This window comes from Trichoderma aggressivum, assembly GCF_033847375.1.
Source record: "Trichoderma aggressivum f. europaeum strain CBS 100526 chromosome Unknown scaffold_018, whole genome shotgun sequence".
Classification (NCBI taxonomy): Eukaryota; Fungi; Ascomycota; class Sordariomycetes; order Hypocreales; family Hypocreaceae; genus Trichoderma; species Trichoderma aggressivum.
Window position 1 is genome coordinate 479,959 of NW_026946384.1, and position 21,457 is coordinate 501,415.

The 21,457-nt window shown below is 51.7% G+C and overlaps 7 protein-coding genes across 7 annotated transcripts; 4 read left to right on the top strand and 3 right to left on the bottom strand.

Annotated features, from left to right (window-relative positions):
* Window positions 1–391: 391 nt before the first annotated feature.
* On the bottom strand, window positions 392–2,966 carry Triagg1_5336 (uncharacterized protein; the record flags this gene model as incomplete). Its single annotated transcript, XM_062899839.1, has 2 exons — window positions 392–2,862; window positions 2,924–2,966. 2 exons carry the CDS (start codon window positions 2,964–2,966, stop codon window positions 392–394), a joined length of 2,514 nt encoding a protein of 837 aa, XP_062755810.1.
* Window positions 2,967–4,809: 1,843 nt separating this feature from the next.
* On the top strand, window positions 4,810–5,856 carry Triagg1_5337 (uncharacterized protein; the record flags this gene model as incomplete). Its single annotated transcript, XM_062899840.1, has 1 exon — window positions 4,810–5,856. The coding sequence occupies one exon, from the start codon at window positions 4,810–4,812 to the stop codon at window positions 5,854–5,856; it is 1,047 nt and encodes a 348-aa protein (XP_062755811.1).
* A 2,614-nt stretch (window positions 5,857–8,470) lies between these two features.
* Window positions 8,471–12,086, top strand: Triagg1_5338 (uncharacterized protein; the record flags this gene model as incomplete). Its single annotated transcript, XM_062899841.1, has 3 exons — window positions 8,471–8,524; window positions 8,598–9,066; window positions 9,142–12,086. The coding sequence occupies 3 exons, from the start codon at window positions 8,471–8,473 to the stop codon at window positions 12,084–12,086; spliced, it is 3,468 nt and encodes a 1,155-aa protein (XP_062755812.1).
* A 647-nt stretch (window positions 12,087–12,733) lies between these two features.
* On the top strand, window positions 12,734–13,627 carry Triagg1_5339 (uncharacterized protein; the record flags this gene model as incomplete). The annotated part of the gene is made up of 3 exons (XM_062899843.1): window positions 12,734–12,924; window positions 13,089–13,211; window positions 13,267–13,627. 3 exons carry the CDS (start codon window positions 12,734–12,736, stop codon window positions 13,625–13,627), a joined length of 675 nt encoding a protein of 224 aa, XP_062755813.1.
* A 156-nt stretch (window positions 13,628–13,783) lies between these two features.
* On the bottom strand, window positions 13,784–15,949 carry Triagg1_5340 (uncharacterized protein; the record flags this gene model as incomplete). The annotated part of the gene is made up of 3 exons (XM_062899844.1): window positions 13,784–14,072; window positions 14,132–15,792; window positions 15,863–15,949. 3 exons carry the CDS (start codon window positions 15,947–15,949, stop codon window positions 13,784–13,786), a joined length of 2,037 nt encoding a protein of 678 aa, XP_062755814.1.
* A 1,604-nt stretch (window positions 15,950–17,553) lies between these two features.
* Triagg1_5341 (uncharacterized protein) lies at window positions 17,554–18,510 on the bottom strand (the record flags this gene model as incomplete). The annotated part of the gene is made up of 1 exon (XM_062899845.1): window positions 17,554–18,510. One exon carries the CDS (start codon window positions 18,508–18,510, stop codon window positions 17,554–17,556), a length of 957 nt encoding a protein of 318 aa, XP_062755815.1.
* Window positions 18,511–19,976: 1,466 nt separating this feature from the next.
* On the top strand, window positions 19,977–20,914 carry Triagg1_5342 (uncharacterized protein; the record flags this gene model as incomplete). The annotated part of the gene is made up of 3 exons (XM_062899846.1): window positions 19,977–19,986; window positions 20,098–20,581; window positions 20,680–20,914. 3 exons carry the CDS (start codon window positions 19,977–19,979, stop codon window positions 20,912–20,914), a joined length of 729 nt encoding a protein of 242 aa, XP_062755816.1.
* Window positions 20,915–21,457: the final 543 nt, after the last annotated feature.

The window sequence follows — 21,457 nt, forward strand, 5'->3', positions numbered from 1 at the left end:
ATCCCGGCAACGGCACATCTGTGTTTCCTAGGCAAAGGTTTGGGGTTGAAACATGTTTTCAAACGAAATGAAAAATGGTCAGCCACATCGAAAACTGGTATCATATTGACGTTACATCGTGTGTCGTCTTCCAACTATCTTGAACCACCGTGCATTCCACATTATATACTCATCATTCATATCACCCATCGCCTCTCATATACCCTTCCCTGTACCGAGTACATGTCGTGAATGTCAAACTTTAATATCTCCCAACTCCATCCCGCATGCTGAGACCATGCCATCAATTCCAAAAACGAAAAAGAAAAGAAAAGAAAACGCCATGCTCATTTTGTCTGCACTCTTAACAAGAAGGTAAGGTGAAAAAAAGGGGAAACATCAAAGCAAATCATTAAACCATAGATCTTGAAGATCTTGGCATCTTTTCCGAGAAATCGACCATGCGTCTAATGCTTGCCCGGTTCGCGTCTTTTCCCAGGACGGGGCCGAAGAACCACGAACTCTCATCCCGGGAGTCATCGCGTCCAACACCCAGTCGGTTTTCAAGATCACTCCGCCCTCGAACGGATCGAAACGCGGCGTCTTGTGTGAGCTCTTCAGCAGAGCAGAGACTGATGATTCCAGCGATCGAGGTGACGGGCCGGGGGAGTAGGAATTGGCGTCGGTGGGGCACCATCAAAGCGAATCCGCCCACATATAGGAAGAGGAATGCCAACAAGACGCCAAAGACTGGCATGCTGGGGTACATTCGGACCGTCCTGTCCGGAGCCGTTAAAGCCATCAGGAGCCCGCCCCCCAAAACCGGGATGAAAATAAACAATGCCGCCAGCAGAGATACGCCTGCCACCCTCCAGTGTCCATTTACCAATGCTTTCCATGTCGCCTGCAGGGGAAGACAGGCCGCGTAGTCTGCCAAAAGCGATCTCTGAGCCAGAGAACCATTCACATCGTGTAAGTCAGCCCATGGCTGGAGGATGCGCAGCGACTGATCGACGATTTGAAACTGCAAAAAGAGAATCATGCCAGCAAGGGCCGGCACGAAACTGAAGACAAAATCGGCTGGCGAAAAGGCATTGTGATCAGGTCTCGCACTCAGCATCGGCAGAAAGCCTGATTCTAGCCGAGTCTGCGGCAAGAAGGAAACAACAAGTAGAGCTACCAGCAGAACAAAAGTGACTGCTACGGAAAAGATGAGTGGACCATCCCGAAGATACAGTGGCAGATATCTGCCAAGAGTGTTGTCGATCAAAAGATGGGGTGCCGCCCCTTTCAAGTCGATTGACGCATCGTTGCCAGCCTTCTTGCCCATTGCAGTGGGCGAAACCCCCGAGTCCTGGACAGGCGACGCTCCAATGGTGTACCAAATGCCTCCAGTGGTCGCATCCTCCGCTTTCCAGTACCCCAGTCGATCAAACCATCTCTCGCGCAATTGGCCTTTGAACACTTTGGTGTTCTCAACAAGGTCATCGCGTCTGAAGCTAGCCATGATATTGCTGCGGTTCAACAGGGGCAAAAGATCTCCGATCGATCGAATGTCCCAGGAAAGGCCTGTCCATTGCACGAGCCAATATACCATTAAATTGACTGTTGCCAACAACAGAATACCATACAGACCGACAAGCGCCCATACAACTGGTTGAACAGGAGCCCAAATCCATTTTTCGTGGACAAGAATACAAGTGAAAGCTGCGCTTCCTAAGGGGATGGTGAATATAGCCAGCCACGTTGCAACATCAAAAATCTTGAACTGCCACGGTCCAACGAACTGGGGTAGTAAAAAGGTGGTAGGATATAACCTCTGGAAGTGAGCCATATATCTTGTCCGTGGGTTCTCGCTAGCCATCCCAGTGAAAGGCAGAATTCGTAAAGAGGCTATTACAACGTTTTGGGCGTAAATGAAAATAACAGCACCCAATAGCTGTGGCAATATGCGGAACAAAAAGTACTGGCCGGAGTAGATGCTACCGGGATATGGTGTCAAGCCAGAATGCGCGTATGAGTACCTGGCTGAGAAGATGAGAGCTGCCATCATGAGGAGAATTAGTATAGCCAAGATTGCCATTGAGAATGCCCGTAGAATCCGCGGTTTGAAGTTGAGAGACTGAAGAGTTCTGCCGTGGGGGTCGAGATCTTTCTGCATGTTTTTTGTAACAGGAATCCATCGTGATGTACTTGCTCCAGTGGGATCAAACGAGGCGGTGCTGCGTCGTGGAAGTTGCCCAGGGGTGGGAGGGCCCTTCTGAGGGAGAGGCTCTGGTCGGGGTTTGTCAGTGTCCCTCACTAACCGATCCTGATGAACTGGCGATTTGTATGCTGCGGATTCATCAAATCCGCGTAGCGGCTCATACCGCTCGGAATATCCATCAGACGAACTGGACACGAGATGCGACGGAATAGATGTACTCTGACCGCCTACTAGTGCTTGTAAGGCGTATTGGATGTACGGTGTGTCGTCAATTCCAGGAGTAACTTTGCCCGCCGCCAGAGCCAGTTCATCTTTGATGTTGGGCATGCGGGAAGCGTTATCCGCAGCGAACATTGCTAATTGAGCCTCGTCGAAGCGTACTATTGGATCCTCTTCTGGCTCAATGGCATGGTATCCCGCAGGCTGCACGGGCGGCTTTGCGTACGATTGGTCTGACTTGTGTAACTCGGAAGAGCGTGACTTTATTATTCTCAGGGGAGCTACTTCTACATCATCAGATGCATCGTTGATTTGCGGGTTGGATTGACGCTTAGAACGTCGGCTTGTCGGGGAGGCGCGCCTCGATCGTCCGCTTCGGCGTTTTTGGCGTGTCGAAGGAGGAGAGGCTTCGTCGTCGGGGACGGGTTGATATCGACTGCTATTTGACTGCCGCCAGCCTAGATGGGAGAGGGAATGTTAGCGGGTGCGCTGCAAGTCCATAACGCTGCGCCCACGTACGAGGAGGGTCGGCATGGTCACGATCTGTGTCTTGGTAACTCATTCTTGCTGCGCTCGATGCAGGCAAACTGCACTAAGAGAGAGTTTGGCCAATTGCTTGCGCAGACGCAATGCAAGAGTGAGGAAAAGATGTACGGTGTGGGATGGGTTCTCTAGGCGTATGGCCAGGTTTTAAAAAATGGCTGGGGGATCTCTGACGCAGGAGGGTGTCCCAGCCACCGACAGATGCATGAAGCGCCGTAGCGCACGGGAAGCTGTCTGGATGGGGCCGAATAGGGAGCCTTGCAGACCGAAACAGCACGACATTGGATGACCCGCAACTGACCTTGAAGATACTAAAACAGCACAAGAAATGGATAGCAGCTACCAGGATGGGTTCCGAGCTTTAACAATAGTCCACGATATGCATGATTTTCCGTCAACCTGCTCAACGATGGCGGCCTCTATCTTGCGTCGCACGAGATCGGGCTCGTCGAGTCGGGCTTCGGTAGTGAAGCTCTAGCAAACGGGTGGCGCAGACAGCCGCCGGAGGCCCGCAAAATCGGGTGGCTGGGGGGGCAGGGGTCTGGAAGCTGAAGCTGACTTGGAGGTTTGAAGCGCCAATGAAGGCTATTTTGAAGAGTAGATGAGGATAGGATAGAGTACAGTAGCACTGGATTCTAATGCTTGGATGACGAGCATAAATTTGTGAGACAGAGGAGATTCGCTGATTTAAGCAGGGCAGCACAACTGCATCTGGCGGGGGGGCTCTTGCCAACGCATTCACTTTACTCAGCTGGCGATGAGCTGGCCGCGGCCCATTTTAAAATGGCATCAGGCCAATCATGAGCGAGGTACTTGTAAATGGCTGTCTCATTGGATGCGTGGGGGTTGGATCACGTGATATTTCACAGAGCATTTCGTACTACCTAGGTAGGTACTTTGGTCATTGTTGAACATCGCCTTGGTAACAGTTGCGGCGGAATGGGTTGAATATAGTACCTGATGTTTGAAGATGAAGCCGAAATGAATATGCGTATTCAGCCTCAACAAAGTAAGCAATCAGAAGGTGTCTTGTTCGCCTGTATTTGGACATACCCAAGTGCGTTGAGAATTACTACCTAGGTACTCATTGTAATTCTCAATCGCAAATACTACTAGGTAATCTTCTCTGCTCTACGTAACACCATCACCAAAACTCCCTTTTACAAGTATCCTATAATCTCGCTACACGATACCCAGTGAGCGTTATAGAAAGCACAGATCAAGTTTTCCAGATGAATCCATCCGAGCCATCTTCGCCAAGCGGAAACGCGTATCTCAACTTCTTGAGTGCCGGGTAGCATGCATCATCCCAAAGTCTGAATTACATGCTCCATCACTCTCCCAATCAACGACCTGCAAACCACTTAGTAAGCTCCCATTGAGCGACAAGCAAAAGCGGAGCATCTCTGTCCCCTTGGGGATCTTGGCAGTATCGCAATTGCGATGGCTCCAGTCTTTAATTTCCAATCAACTGGTTTGTAAGTTCTGGAAACAAGTTCGTCAAAACGAATGACATAAATCTTGTCCAATGCTGTGTCTTCTTGGCCAATTTTGTCTTCCTTCCCTTGGCAGAGTAGACAAATACCACCGGCCAAGCCATTAGAAAGGCTAGCGTAATCTTTGGTTGATGAATTTTAGCGCGCTGTGATTTGCTTACCTGCTGAGCAAAGCTTTAGTAATGAGGCAAAATGACGATGGGAAACTTTAACACAGGCGGTATTGAGACACGCTATTGTCAGCTTTAGAAATGTATCGCCAATATACGACGTATATCTTGGAGCAATTCTTTTTGCACCTTTTCTATTCTGGAGAATTCTGTAGTTTTCGTTCCCCATTGAATATCTCTCGCAGACGGAGCATAAATGAGTCGCTTCTCGCTGCTCTTTGCAACTCTGGTTGCTTCAATTTCCACACTCATCTACATCTTACCTGTTGAGCAATACACCTCAGCATACTACAAAGTCATATCCATATTCAACACCAGCGACGCATCTACAACAGATATAAACACACCAACCACATCTTCCGAGCCATCTACACCCGGAAACGCCACAATGTCAATTCTCCGACAGGCCAAGATCGTCCCTCATCTATCTTCGACCAGGGGTCACAACTCACTAGGATGGCTGGACACTTACCACAGCTTTTCCTTTGCCGATTGGCACGATCCCAGATACACTCACTTTGGAGCCCTACGAGTCTTGAACGAAGATAGAGTCAAGCCCAACACGGGATTCCCCACCCACCCTCATCGAGACTTTGAAATCTTTAGCTACATCTTGTCCGGAGAGTTGACGCATCGCGATTCCATGCTCGCCAAGGGCAAGGAGGGTGGCCAATCCGATAAATTCTTCCGCATGCACCGCGGAGACGTGCAATTCACCACAGGCGGCACGGGTATAGCCCACTCCGAATTCAACGAGCACAACAAGGACACGGTCCACTTCCTCCAGATCTGGGCGATTCCGTGGAAGAGGGGCCTGACTCCCCGATATCACACTCGTAATTTCCCAGAGGAGGCCAAGAGAGAGGGCTTTGTCAAGATCCTCAGCCCGCTCAAGGCTGGCGAGGACGCCACCTTTGAAGAAGAAGCGGAAGCAGAGCCCACCATCCCAGGAACCATCCCCATCCACGCAGATCTCGTCATGGGCGCCGGCATCATCGCACCGGACGGCAAGTTTGAGTGGACGGTTGGAGGCGGCGCAGGACAAAAGACACAGCGCAAGGTCTTTGTCCACCTGCCAATGCTCAAGGGCGGAAAGGCCAAGATCCGGCTCGATGGGCGAGAGGACGCGGAGCTTTCCGAAGGAGACGGCGCATTTGTCGACGGAGTTCAGATTGGAGACAGGCTGATAGTGGAGAGCATTGGAGCGGCCGAAGCCGAGGTGGTTGTGCTTGACACGGCTTGAGGAGCCACGTTGTTATAAGAGAATCTTGTGATCGTATACTGTACAGTACGAGTACATAGGTAGTTAGTTGGTACATACATGGCGTTTTACTATAGAAACAATTTAGCATGACACATTGGAAATAAAAGGCCCGTATGAGTCAAACCAAGAAGCGGCAGAGAAAAGGCTAATGAATTGCCTGTGGTTCAAAGAGGCAACGGCCGAGCAGAAGCAGCGCGTGGGCCCCTCCAAGTTTGGGCGTGAACAGCTTTTCCATGCCAGGGTCCCCTGTCTACTAGATCCAGTGGTGTGCCTTGGCGACGCAGGCACACAGGCTCGGGCGGGTTAATGGGCTGCGAGCGTGTTGAGGCGCAATTTTGTTTGCATGCAGCTGCAAGGGGAAACCAACGATTGAGTGAACTGTTAACTGTTGATGTTGTTGATGCGTTGATGCTGATGCTGGTGTTGATGTGATACCAGACTACTAGAACCCGGTATCATCTACCTGTTTAAAGCCTCATTATAGTCTAGATAACCGAGCATTGAACCGTGACGTAAGAAGCAGCAAAGAAACAGGATCAAGAAACAGCTACGGCCTTGTCCGAGTCTCTCTAGTCCCTTATGCATAACAGGACCTTTATCGTCTTAGAGACTAGGAGATGACATGCTGCTTTTGGTGTGGCGCCATCATGTCACGGGCAAGATAAGGTGCACACAGCCTTAGTAATAACCCTGGGGCGTTGAAAAATACGGTTCAATTCCTTTCCTGGTTCAACGTTGCCTGTGTCTCGCTCTCTTCGTCTCGAGCCTGGGCGATGCTCCGCTTCACTCCGACCTCCGCCTCTGCCTACCAACAGCAACGCCCAAAGTAGAAGTGGCCGATTGAAATGAAGCCCACTTCCAAAGTACCATGCGTGAACGGCAATACTCTGACGGGACAGGAGTCGCATACTTGCACGGCTGTATCCATGCCTGAAACTCACTCGCAGGCCCTGCAGACATACGAATGCAGTGCTGGCCGAGCACAGCTTCTGCAAGGCTGAGGGCATGCAAACGAATGATGAGACTCTGGGCAGTCACTGCAGCCTGAGGCGCAGAATCTTCTTCCTCTGCCGCCCCCGCACACGTGGGAGCGTGTGTGCCCATTCGTGATAGGAAAATTCCACGACAATCCGGCTGAAATCCGAACTCAGGTTGCCCCTGTCCTAGAGATCTAAGCGCCTTGGTCTTTCAGGTACCGCGGCCTCGAAGAAGCCCTCGTCATTGGACAGCTGGGCTTTAGCCCTACGAGAAAAACCATTTCACGGCGGGCAGAAACTGCCACTAACAGACCAAGACTAGGTCTACTGATGCGCCACGCGCTAGACAAAAAGGCTTGCCCATGCAGGGGTCCCGGACACGACACATGCAAACGAGGACAGGCAATTTTCCAACGCGGTGATTCGCCATCATACGTTGCCATGGGGGGGGGGGGGCCATCCATGTCTCGATCCTTCGCTGTTTTCACCAACGCGGGAGGCTAATACGCGAGACGAACCTCTTACCATTCATGTCGCATTTGCTGTCCTGGGAAGAGGAGCCGTGAGAGCGTCGACGACATGTTGCTGACTTGGTCATGGCTGGCCAAAGCTTGTCAACATGACATGGATCCTGCTTCGTGAACTGGGCGTTTGATGGAATCGATATACTCGAACATATCCCGTTCAGGTACTCGTATGTCATGGAAAAGCTCAGCTTTCAGCTGCTCGTCGACTCGGGCTATTTTTTGCCGCTCTAAGCACTACTAGTTCTACAAGCGGCCAATCAAGCCGACAACTGACATCAGGTCGTCTGCTGCTAGTTCCAATAGTAACATCTGTACCGGTACATTCGTGCTTGTACCTGTTGTTGGCTGTGTGTTGAGACCAACCGTCCGTAGCATTCGGTTATGGGCTCGTGTGGGAAAAGACCGCAACTCCAAGTCTCTGTACACGGATACAGCGGGAATACGCATTCTAGGCTGTCCAATCTCGGCCGGGATCCCTAGAGTCAACCAATGGTGGCTGTTGAACCGTGTCTCCGGCACCAGAAACCGCTATGCCTGTTCCTGGATTCTGCAGCGTTGGTGATTTCGCTCATCTGCCCACCCTCTCTCTGGCCGAGTGGAAAAAGGCCATGTACTTGTATGGACAAATTAGGCTTCACGGATCCGTTCTTCCGTCATGGCTTACTCTGGAGAGATTGGCCAAGACCAAACGCGCATATGAGCCCAGTCCCGCGGTGCAATCAGACGGGCTTAGTGAGGTGAGGCCCCAGGGGAGGCCGAGAAAGGAAATGGCCGAGTCCACGATGGATGCACTTTGGGGGTAGGCTGGACTGTTAGTTTACAGTAGGGCCCGAGCAAGCGTGGGCAACTAAAATGCCAATGGGTGGCTTGCCACCGTTGCCTTCTCTCTTCTTCTTCTCTTCTTCTCTTCTGTTCTCTTTATCAACTCTAGCTCTGTTCACTTCAGAGACGGCTCGGTTCCTAGGCCAAGTTGCAGACGGTTTCGTCTGCGTCCTTTCGTTGATCTCAGTATCATCACGCTCATTCAACTTCCTGGCTTCGGCCACCTTACAGTCTTTTCTAGTATAATCTAGACAGTCAGTCTTTAAAATGGTTTTCGCTGCTGCTGGTGTTGCGGCCGTCGGCCTCCTGAACGGTTACTGGGTAAGTTGCCATGGTTGTCTCCTTTAGTCCCCCCCTTCAACTATTGAACACGCTGCTCATAACTAATGTTTAGGGACAACACAGCACTCCCGGTGGCCTCAGGACACACTGCGATGCTGGTATTGATTCCGTCACCCTTGGTTTTGTTAGCAGCGCCCCTGATTCCTCTGGATATCCCGGTGTCAACTTTGGACCCAACTGTTGGGCAGATTCATACCCTGACCCCAATACTGGCTTGCCCACAAAACTCTTGAGCCACTGCATGACCCTCCAGCAGGATATTCCTTACTGCAGATCCAAAGGTGTCAAGGTCATTCTCAGTATCGGAGGAGTATATGACCCCATATTCGACAACTACAAGGTTACAGACAACACCACAGCTTCCAACTTTGCCAACTTCCTTTACAATGCTTTTGGTCCTTACAACTCAAGCTGGACGGGACCTCGCCCCTTTGACGCGAGTCCCATTGACCACACCGCCGTTGATGGTTTCGATTTCGATCTTGAGCCCCCCCCAACCAGCGCCATCAGCCCTGCCTGGTGTAAGTTCTCCCCCCCTTCTTTCTTGAAATCTACCCCTATGGGCGTCGAGCGCTAAGATTTTATTCGCATGACAGCAATGGTACCTTACATCAAGATGGTTGAGACGTTCCGTGCTCTGAACCCGTCCCTGATTATGACTGCTGCCCCCCAGTGTCCTACCAACCCTCAATACTTTGCCATGAAGGACCTGATCCAAAACGCCGCCTTTGACAAGCTTTTCATCCAGTTTTACAACAACCCGGCCTGTGACGCCATTGCTGGAAACTCACAAGGCGATAGCTTCAACTACAACGACTGGGAGACCATTGTTGCCAATAGCGCAAAGAGCAAGTCGGCTAAGCTGTACATTGGTCTTCAGGCCCAACCGGCACCCCTTGGATCAACCGAGTCTGGCTACATTGACCCCGTTGCTGTGAAGAACCTGGTTTGCCAAAACCAGGGCAAGGCGCACTTTGGCGGTCTTTCGCTGTGGGACCTGTCCCAGGGTCTCTCCAACACTGTCAACGGAACGTCGTTTAACCAGTGGGCTCTCGAGGCGCTGCAGTACGGATGTAACCCCTTCCCTACTACAACTACCTCGGCAACTACTGTTTCGAGCACAACCACCTCTAAGGCGTCTTCCACGACTTCCAAGGCTTCATCCACAACCTCCAAGGCTTCATCGACAACCTCCAAGGCTTCATCGACAACCTCCAAGGCGTCTTCCACGACTTCCAAAGCTTCGTCGACAACCTCCAAGGCGTCTTCCACTACATCTAAGGCGTCTACTACATCTAAGGCTTCATCGACTACTTCCAAGGCTTCGACTACTTCCAAGGCGTCCACGACCTCAAAGGCTTCTACTACCTCAAAGGCGTCGACGACTTCCAAAGCCTCTACCACTTCCAAGGCAAGCTCTACTTCCAAAGTAAGCTCTACCTCCAAGGCTTCGACAACTTCCAAGGCTTCGACCACCTCTAAGGCTTCAAGCACATCTAAGGCTTCGTCGACGACTTCCAAGGCTTCGACCACCTCCAAGGCTTCGACCACCTCCAAGGCTTCGACCACCTCCAAGGCTTCGACCACCTCCAAGGCTTCGACCACCTCCAAGGCTTCGACCACCTCCAAGGCGTCTACTACCTCTAAAGCCTCGACAACTTCCAAAGCCTCGACAACTTCTAAGGTGTCAAGCACTTCCAAGGCTTCAAGTACATCCAAGGCTTCAAGCACTTCCAAGGCGTCTACCACCTCCAAGGTCTCGACAACTTCCAGGGCCTCGACCACCTCCAAGGCTTCAACTACCTCTAAAGCCTCGTCAACTTCAAAGGCGTCTACAACCTCAAAGGCAACCTCCACTTCTAAGGCCTCAACAACTTCCAAGGCGTCGACAACTTCAAAGGCCAGCACCACTTCCAAAGTGAGCTCCACCTCGAAGGCGTCCATAACCTCGAAGGTTTCTTCTACTTCTAAGGTATCTTCTACTTCCAAGGTGTCCTCCACCTCCAAGGTGTCCACGACCTCTAAGGCCACCTCTAGTTCTAAGGCGTCTACCACCTCCAAGGCCTCGTCAACTTCTAAAGCTTCGTCTACTTCCAAAGTCTCTTCAAGTTCCAAAGCGTCTTCGACTTCCAAAGCTTCTTCAACCTCTAAGCCTTCTTCCACTCCCAAGTTGAGCACTACATCCAAGGTGTCTACTACGTCTAAGGTGTCTACTACGTCTAAGGTGTCTACCACGTCTAAGGCCAGCACCACGTCTAAGGCGAGTTCTACTTCCAAGCCTAGCACTACCGTGAAGCCCAGCACCACTTCCAAGGCGAGCACCACTTCCAAGGCGAGCACCACCTCCAAAGCAAGCTCTACCGTGAAACCTAGCACCACTTCCAAGGCCAGTTCTACTGTGAAGCCTAGCACTACCTCGAAAGTAAGCTCCACCTCCAAGGCCAGCTCTACTTCCAAGGCGAGCTCTACGGTGAAGCCTAGCACCACCTCCAAGGTGACCACCTCCACCAAGGTATCTACAACTGCGAAGCCAAGCACTACGTCCAAGCCAACTACTTCTACGAAGCCCACCACCTCCGCTAAGCCTACGACCTCTACCACATCTGTGAAGGCTTCGACTTCGAGCAAGCCTACCGTGTCGGCATCTAGCACGAACGTGGGTAGGGGTGTGACCAGCTCAACCATTAGCTCCACCTCTTCCGGCGTCCTGTACCCCACGACAACGAGCAGGTGGTCCAACTCGACGATTTCTCGTGGCTCGGCGTCGACTACTCCTGCCGGCTCTGCGACTGTCTCCCTCACGACGAGCGTTGTTTACACAACGTCTGTGCACACCGTTACCAAGTGCCCGTCCTACGTGACCGACTGCCCGGCAGGAGGCTATGTGACCACGGAGACCATTGCTCTGTACACTACCGTCTGCCCCGTCAGCGAGGCAACCCAGACTGCTGCGCCTGTGACCACGGAGGCTTCCCAGCCCGTGACCACAGAGGCCTCTCAGCCTTGGACCACCAGCACTGTGTACACGACCAGAGTCTACACCATCACATCTTGTGCTCCTGATGTCCCCAACTGCCCGGCGAACCAGGTTACCACCGAGACGATTCCCTTGTACACCACTGTGTGCCCCGTGACGGCGGCAGCTACCAGCACCCCCGTTGGACCCGCCAGTGTCGAGTTCCCTCAGAACACGGACGTTGGACAGCCTTCTGCCGGTGCTCCCGTCGTTGAAGCTGCCTACCCCACTGCCTCCAGCGTCCAGACCATTGTCAAGCCTGCCACCTCCGTCGGAGTGCCTCAGGGTCCTTATGGTGGAAGCAGCGTTGTCACGAGCTCTCCAAGCCAGCCGACCAACCCTGCGGGTTCTCCCAGCTATCCCAGCGGCGGTCCCGGCAATGCGGCGCCTTCTGGAAGCTGGAGCGGCGTGCCCGTTGGTCCTTCTACGGTCCCTAGCATTCCTGGAGCAAACGGTGCCTCTGTGATGAGTGCTAGCCTGATGGGTTTGGCCATTGTTGTGGCTGCACAGGTTTTCGTTCTGTAGATCATAGACATGTTCGATTTGTGTTTTACGGATGGACTCTCCCAAGAGAGCCGTTATTTCTTTTTCTTAAAATACTTGTTCTTCTGAGACCCTTAATGAGGGGTTGACGAAGAACCTTTTATACTTATATTTTTCTTCTTTTTTTATGTCGATACGGTCTGGATATGTGTAGGACTTGCTGTACACTTTAGCTTATGACGATGATTTTACAGGCCATTAACGGAGCGCATTCCGGTTTCAATATGTTAAAATTTTCATCCTGAAAAGCTAGCTTCACAAGTGACTGGGCATACTCTGTTGATGATTTGCACTGTACGGCGGTGTTGCGACTGAGATTGTAGTGTAAACGTTGCAATTTTGCTGAGAGAGTTGACAACCCGGTTTGATCGTGAGTTTAGCCAAGTTGTCGTTCTTTCATAGCCACAATGAATACGAACAAAAGGCCCACTTGGACTAGGTTAATTATGCCAGATCAGATTGAGACAATCTATTGCCTGATTTCCCCCGCACTATCCTCATCCGCTCATCCACTCACTCCATCTTGCAAGCCTTTCAGAAACCAACAACCTTCCGCCCATCTATATATACTGTCTGCCTCTTTAGTATAGCAAAACATAGAATAACACCCAAACATACACTCACCCACAATGGCAGCTCAATCCCCCGACGGAACGCCCATCGACCTCGCAGAAAACAGACGTCGCATGGCCCGCGGCGAGCTCTACTGGGCCTTCACACCAGATCTCATCCAGGACAGAAAGCAGTGCGCCAGGGTATGCCGGAGGCTGAACACGGCCGAGGACGTTGGCAGGCGAGAACTCGTTGAGATTTGGAACGAGTATGTCTTCTTCCCCTTTATTTTTTTTTCTTTCCGTGTTATCCAGTTATCTCTTTGAAAAAAAAAGACGTGGCTTTTTCACTCGTGATGATTTTTTTGGGTGTTCATGGATGAAGGGTTCTTTCTTACTGATGGGTTCTTCTTCTTCTTTTATTCATTTATAGGATTACTAGAGATGAAGAGCCACTGCCGCCAAAAGCTGCTACTGAGGATGAAGACGATGCCTTGTTGGAGGATTATCCATGGGTTGAAGGACCGCTGAAGACGGACTACGGATACAACATCAAGTGCGTCCCCCTTTCACCATGAACAGACCAAATCTCCCCCATTAACCCCCAGCAGACTCGGGGAAAACGTCTTTGTCAACTCAAACAGTACCTGGATCGACACCTGCCCCATCGTCATCGGCGCCCGCACCCTCATCGGCCCCAACTGCAGCTTCTACTCGGGCACGCACCCGCTCGACCACCGCGTCCGCAACGGCACGCGCGGGCCCGAGTCCGGAAAGCCCATCCACGTCGGCGAGGACTGCTGGTTCGGCGGCGGCGTGACGGTCCTGCCGGGGGTGACGATTGGCAAGGGGGCGGTGATTGGCGCGGGCAGCGTCGTGACCAGGGATGTTCCTGATGGCGTTGTTGTCGCGGGGAATCCGGCGAGGGTGTTGAGGAAGACGATTGAGGAGACGGAGAATGGAGCTGTTTGAAGGATGTGTAAGAGTGAGGTCGTGAATAGAGCATAGAGTTGCGTTAGACACCTCTGATAGAATATACAATATTTGTTTTGTTTATCAGCGAGTGATAACTCAGTTCGGGACCCCAATAAGCCCCTTGGCTTTTGTAACAAGACTTGAATTCTTCCCTTATGAAATTGATCCCTCCTTCATATCCTCCTTCTCAGGCGTCACATCTCCGCTCGTTTCACCCTCAATAGCCATTGTGACCAGCGGCGGTGACCTGCCGGTGACAATTCCAGTGAGCACTCTGACCAGCGTTGCTCTGCTTTCCCATATCGGGTACAATCCAACGCAGATAAACGAACAAAAGATCCAGATGATGCCAACAGTCACCCAGCCGGTGAAGAAAGGCTTGGAGAAGATGTACCCGGTGCCGTACATGGGCATCGGCCAAAGAACGAGGAACGCAAGTGCCCTGTTGCGCATGTTAGTGGCATAACTCACTGGAAAGGTGTCCAAATGATTCAAACTTACATAAAGACAGTGACAAAACAGGCAACCTTGAATGCCTTGTTAAGCTTCCGGCGCTCTTCCTCGGATTCCGTACGCTCCTGGTTTCTCTCCAGCTGTCGTTGCGCTTCGCTGTCAAGCCCCGACGCCTGGATCATGTCGTGGTCATCCACCTTTCGAATCTCCATCATGGACTGCCAGTTGTACTTGTCAAAGCCGAAAATGAGACAAAATAGCGGCACGAGAACAACAGGCGCTAGCAACGCAACGACGTTGCCAGCCAACATCGGATCGTTCGAGCCCGTGCAGTCGACATCCAGCTTGCCGCACTTCTTCTTGGCAGTGACGAGCCAGGCAACAATGGCGCAGGTTGTGCCCAAAATAGGCGAGAAAATTGCTGCCCAGCGGTTTTGGCCGTTCCACAGCAATGTCAACGTGGCCGGGATCACAGCAGCCGAGATGAGCACGCCCATGAGCAGATAGAGGTAGCCCATGGAGATGCCGTTATACCATAAGCCAGTGGAGATGCAGCAGACGACGAGCATATAGGCGACCATGGATATATGAGACATCCATACGAGACTCTTGCTGCTGGCACTAGGGCGGATATAAGTCCTGTAAATGTCGTATGTGAAGATGGTGGATGTTGCTACCAGCTCGGCACTGAACGCTGATGTGACGGCCAAGAAAAGCATAATGAGAGTAGCAATGGCGCCACCTTTGCCCATGAGGGCTACGGCGGCGTAAGGAAGAGCCAAACCAGCAGAGACTTGCGAATCCGTGAGGCGGTTAGGGTACGTCGGGAATTGAGGGCTAGATTCGAGGGCAAGCGCCGCAAGGCCAAGCGTGGTGGCTGTCAACCATGGAATAGCAAACCATGCCGCACCGCCCATGATGTATCCCGGCAAGGCATGAATAGGGCTTGCTGCAATACTCTTGTTGTAGTAACCATTATCCAAGAACACGGTACCAAAGTTTCCAACAATGTTGATGACGAAGAAGATGGCGCCACCCTGAGACTTCATGGTAAGGTAGCTGCCGTCGCGGTTGCCAGAGACGGGGTGGGCCTGGGCAGCTTTTACGAGGAGATCGTATACGGCTGCCGGGCTACCGAGCACATCGGAGGTGGCGTAGGTCTTGAGAGCAAAGATCATGATGATAATAAGCACTGCAAACGTATGGATATAGTCTGTGATGAAGGTGGCCTTGAGACCACCAGACACCGTATATGCCACCACGGGGATGGGGATGAGGAAGATGGCTGCTACGGCATGCATCCCGGTCAACGCATTTACAGTCGCTGCTCCTCCCGTGATCAACATGAGCGAAACCAGCATGTTGGTCATGAGGCCGAAGACGATGAAGGTGAAGTGTGCTGCCATGCCATACCTTGCCTTGATAACTTCCAGGAACGTATGCGCATTTGGTGCTCGCTTCTTGAGCGTGATGGCTATCGTAGCAAATAACAAGATCTGAACAGTAGCTCCAGAGGCATACCAGAAGGGGCCAGAGACGCCATATCGGTAGCACACGCCAGAGCTCTGTAGTAGAGTCGCGGCCCAGGTCCAGGAAGAGACGACAGCTGAGGCTACTAAACCAGATTTGACGGTACGGCCGGCAGTATTGAACATTTCAGACGTCTGAACTTCATTGTTGAACCGTTTAAGGATGTGAGTAACGGTGATCTATTACAAGGCATGTTAGGCGATGCTGTTTCGGTGTTGATTGAAGGAGGCAAGTCTCGGTCAGACTCACCATGAAGATGGCAAAAGCAAAGCCGAGGCCAAGAACAATGCCATAGCCATAGGCTTGGCTCAGCGGGGTAGAACTTGAGTCAGACATGATTCTGCCCAGGAGTTGATGCTTCACCAGGAAGGCTGCCCAGGACGTTGCATTCAAGATGTCTCCTTATGCCGGTAAGCTGTCCAAATCCGGAGACAGAGGGAGAGAATACGTATATATGTAGCATCTTGCACAAGTTGTTATCTAGATGCTTTGCATTCGATCATGGCTCCCATAGATTCGGCCAGTTCCGGTGCAAAGCCTTGCCAGGACCAACAATCTCTTGCTTGGGCATGATTAAACCCCCAACTCCCACTTGGTGATTTTCCATCTTGTAGATTGCGATTTCTCGCTAGAGAGATATGATAAGAACGGAAGAATCTATTGAATCAGTCACAGGGAAAAAAAGCGCTCTGGCGACGATGAATCGCGACATTCCGATACATTGAGTTTGTGTCTTGAGACTATTGTATCGTAGGGCTGCCGATCGGTAGTGAAGCGCGTATCAACGACACCCGTTGACAGCTTCTGGGGCAGCGCCGACCGTTGCAGGGGAGCTGATAATGGATAATGGGATCGACGCCATGCCAAAAGCAAATACAGGCTAAACAGCAAAATTGATTGTCGAGTGTTGCTTATCAGCCGCGCCCTTTGGTGAAGTGAAGATGTGGTTGGCTCAAGAGTGAGAATGTAAGGACGCAGGTAATGACATGTTCGTGGTCGAGATAAGCTAACGTCAAAGATAGGAGATGCTGCTATAGATAGGTGCCGCGCCCCCCGCAAAGTTACCCCATGCCCTAGGACTAAGATTCCGTGGCACGAACCGCGGAGAAGGCCTGCAAAGAGCCGGGGATGGATGAACCGGCAGAGATAAGATACAATGTCAACGCATTGAGAGATAACAGTCATCGCACAACTAATCGCTTCGTCTTCCCTATCTTTGGAGATGTGCTCCGTAAGATGTAGCGATTAGCAGATGCGGCACGGAGAATTACTTCCATTGGTAGTAGCAATAAGTCATTGGATTAGTACTCATAACAGAGATGGATAAGAGACGGCTCCACCCCAAGCTCACCCGGATATGGGAGATAAGCATTCAAGGCAAAGACAAAGACAAAGACACAGCGCCGGCGGACGAAAACGTCGATTGGTGATTCTTCGCTATTGGCTTCACACATTATGTGGTACTGATAAGGCGATGAGGTAAAGGCGAGAGTCAAGAGTCAAGGGAGATTCGTGGATTCTCAAGTAATTCCATAGGCTAATGTCATTGTCATCTCCTCGGGCAGATTATGATAACACGTAATGTCGTTTCATGATGTTAATGACACTGGATATGATCTGCCGCCGGCCATCATCTGCTGCCGGCGATCTTGATCTTTGTCTCCCCATGCGAGATGCGATTGTGGGGGTTGGTAGAGTAGAGTTGAAGGCATTACATGCCCGTTTGCTGTTTGTTGAAGAGGCTTCCTCTTCCCAGAGCATATGATTGGTGGTAACAGCCCATGGGATCATTCCGGCCATTGCGCCGTGATCAGCTATCTCATCTTCCGTCGATCTCGGGGAATGTAGGAATAGGCTCTCCTGGAAGAAGGTATGGACGAATGGAGGGTATATGCAGCTCTCTTTCGCGCTGATTCTCGCTCTGTTCCTCTGTGCCTGTGTCACCGTCCCAGGTCGACACCTCGTCTTGACGCATCCATCAGCCCTTCTTCAAAAATACTGGCCCAGCGCTGTGCCAAGTCTGATATGTCAAACGACATGCCTTGAGCAGCGCTACCAAGCTCGGCCACAACGGACGTCGCCAGCTTTCCCTCGAGGCCACAGGGTACGAACCGAGCCCACGGATTGACATCTTCGCCGCCCTTTACGGATACATCAATGTTGATGGCAGTGCCCAAAGCTGTGACGTACCGCCGATGGTGAACCCCAAGAGCTGCAATCTTGCGCGGCTGGCCCGACGAGGCCCGAACCCAGACCCCGGGCTCATCACGGTTGGTATAAGTTTCAATGTCAAACATGTCCGAGAGAAATTGCTGCGTGGTCGCCTCAAGATGACTGGCAAACGTGGAGACGCTATACTTGGGATAGAGGGAAGAATGCATGTCCAGCACTGGCCAAAGGACAAGCTGGCCGGGGCCATGATATGTGGTGAGGCCTCCGCGGTTGGTCTTTTTCACCTGAGGATGAAAGAGCATTTTGATGGGCTGAGGATGCCGCAAAAGATGGACGCCCAACGGCCGCTCCAGATGTGCCTTTTGGTCTTGAGTGAGATCATCCTGTCGACGTCCCAGCGTGAAAGTTGGCGTAGATTCAAATGATATAAGACGAGGCCGGGGACACTCATGCTCTGTCCTCGACTTTTCGGGGAGTCCCTTCCAGGTCAAAAAGGCAGCCCGAAGCCGTTCCTGGGCATCTTCGGCAGATTCATAGCTCGTCAGGCCAGTAGAATCATCTTCCGTGAGATGCTGGTGCTCCAGAAGAGTTCGAGTTCCCCTCGTCGAAGTCGTCGTCTCCCATCGTCGGCCCTTTATTGACAGCGCCGCCTTTTGCACCAAGTGCCGTGTCGATAATGCTGCCGTCGTCAGCCTCACAAGTTGCAGGCGGGACACGTGCCACATCTTGTGACCTGGATTGAGTGTTCTCCTAGCAAAGGGGAATAAAAAAGGGTGACCAAGGCGTTGATGCAGCAGTGCCTATTAGCCGCAGGTATGTACTCGTATGGACATGCTAACGTTAGTCGATATTCGGCGGCCCCAAGAGGCGAAATCTTGTAGCGCCCGAGAGACGCTAAAAGCGAGGTTGTGGATGCTGCTGACGTGACGCTGCCGGCGAACTTGGTGACGAGTCCAAGCAAGCCAAAATCAAGGGCTTCAACCATCGAAAGCCATCTTCACTCCGCCCTGGCTGATCATGTGAATGCTGATCCGAGTCTATCGGTTCGGCACACCACATTCTAACGCCTCTTCCATTCGTTTCCTGACCAAGTGCTCCGTACGCATCACCGGCTTCATGACATCAAACGGCTGGAGAATCCGCTGTGGAGAGGGACAACAAGGTTTGCGCCAGCGACGGCCGCACCGCCAATTGTGCCATTGAGATGTGTTTGTGGAGGATATACACGTACAATGATGGAATGCGTCTTCTGTCCCTTAACCTTGATCGTACGGTGCTCCGGAGGTACAGTAGGCTGTCAAGTCTCGACTCGTATTGGGCACTTAAGATGCTGACGGATTACCCGTTTGGCATTGCTGTAGCGTAAGTATGCAGCTTCTCGAGCCTCTGCATCGTTTCAAAATTCAATTTGAGCTATACAAGGAAAACGGCGAGCAGAATTGGGTTCCCCGGTCTCGGTATAGGCTCACCAACCGTTGCCAGAGCAAAGCCTTTGAATTGGTGTTTCTTGGATTCCCTTCTTTCTCGTTTGCTTGTGTCGTCATCGCCCTGCTCCACGATCCCGCCAGCCAACCAGAGCCGGCGCCAGCCCGCCAAAAGCCTAATACTATGTAACTATCAAGAACTAGCATCGGGAGCTGCAGCAGCGCGATCGCCAGAATGTGATTGTGGGTGACTTTTCGTTTGCGACATCGTCACTCGCACGTCGTGTAGCTTCTACGTAGCCCCAAGCCATTGAAGCCACCGGAAAACTCGTAGCCTGTACTTGAGATCTGGGCAACGTAACCGTGGACCTGCGTGGCTCAATAACTGCATCATCAAGCCCCGCCGCTCCTGCCCCAATTCCTGCCTGCCCTGCCCTGTATCCAGCTTTGCTCTCTTCAGCTTCTACTTGACCTTTTCTTCTTCTTCTTTTTTTTTTTCAAACACCAGAATTGCTCAGTATTCAATTACCGACATAATTACACCGTCTCCCCAATTGCTTCTGCTGGTCTGTTCATGACCATCTGAATAATCCCTACCTAGCTGAAGCAGGGTCTCCTGCAGCATCTGTGCCGTCATCGTTCTTGCGGCATCCTACTTATTACTATCATTACTGTCTCTTTGGGCCCCGGAAGACTTTCGTTGACGGTGCAATCCTGCCTGTCCGTACCCTCCAACCGCTAATTACCAATTGCGAAGCCGACCCAAGATGCCTAAGAGTAGGTTTGCTCTCGTATAACATTGTCTAGCATCACCATCACCGACATTGCCGCCCACTCCGTCCCTCTTTCACGAGAGGCAAGCCAAGCTAACCAAGAAACCTTGCATAGACGCCATTCTAGGCACTTCCGGCCTCATTCTCCTTTCCACCTCCATCCTGTTCATCTGGTTCATCATCCTCCCCGGTGTCACGCACGATACTCCCTTCAGAAAGACCTACTACCTTCGCGCCGACACCAGTGGCATCACAGGCGCCCGAGACGTCTCCCAGTGGACATACTTCTTCATCTGTGGCCTCGACAATAACGATTGCGGAGATGCTCACCCCGCCATCCCTTTCGGGTTTGCCTGGGACAGCAATGCACAGAACGTGCCACCGGGACTTGGTGGAAGCCATGGCAGCGACACAACGTCGTTCCATTACTTTTACATGTGGCGATTTGGATGGGTGTTTTTGCTCATGACGCTCTTCTTTGAGGTCATGGCCCTCTTCACCGCATTCTTATCCTGCTGTGGCCGTCTAGGCGCTGCGCTTGCCTTTGTTGTCTCTGCCATCGCTCTCTTCTTTTTCACACTCGCCGTTACCATTATAACGTACGTCAAGCCCCAAGCCGTGTATCCCCCCTACCTTATCTATGGGTGTCTGCCCGCGTAACCACTTGTAAAGTCACTCGCTAACAGCCGCTACACAGCGCTACTTTCGTTCAAGCTCGCAACCGCTTTCACGATGTTGGTCGCTCGGCCCAGATCGGAGCTTACGCCTTTGGTTTTCTCTGGGGTTCATACGCGGCCCTTCTCTTTGCTACCGTCCTGTTCGCCCTCGGCATTCGTTCTGACACCAGCTTTGGGTTGAGACGCCGGCGTAGTGAGAAGGGTTCTCGCGGACGCTCTTACGATGGTCATCGGGTGAAAGAGGACTACTCGTGAATGTGACGATGGCGGCTCTCTTCTTGTTATAGTCCACACAACAGCACCGTAGGAGAAGAAGAGGAAGCGAAAAGAAGAAGAAAACGTACTAATACTAATATTAGCCTACGGGTGTTTGATGATGATGCCAAATGGCTCTAATATGATGAAGCAAGACTCTGCGTTCATCACGCCGAAGGGGAGGAAGCAGATGCCAGACGAGGCTCGTTGTGGTCAAATGTCCGTCTGGCTTGATGGTTCTTTGCAAATACCTACACTCGCTGCTAGCACGCAAATATCGTTACATAGGCTTTTGAAATATTAATCACCAGGTTTAAATTCTTTTTCTTTGCAATGCCAAGCGGTTGCAAATGGCTCAGGGGCCCGCACTTCAACTCAACTCGTTCTTACAAACATCACCGGCGCAGAGCAAAAAAGTCATCAATCGTATACATGGATGATAGATATAATTAATTTGCAATGTTGCCATCGTGTTCTTGGCCTTGTGTCTTTCATATGCGTACAAAAAAAAACTCCCCCCAAAAAAGAAATCCTTCCCGCCGT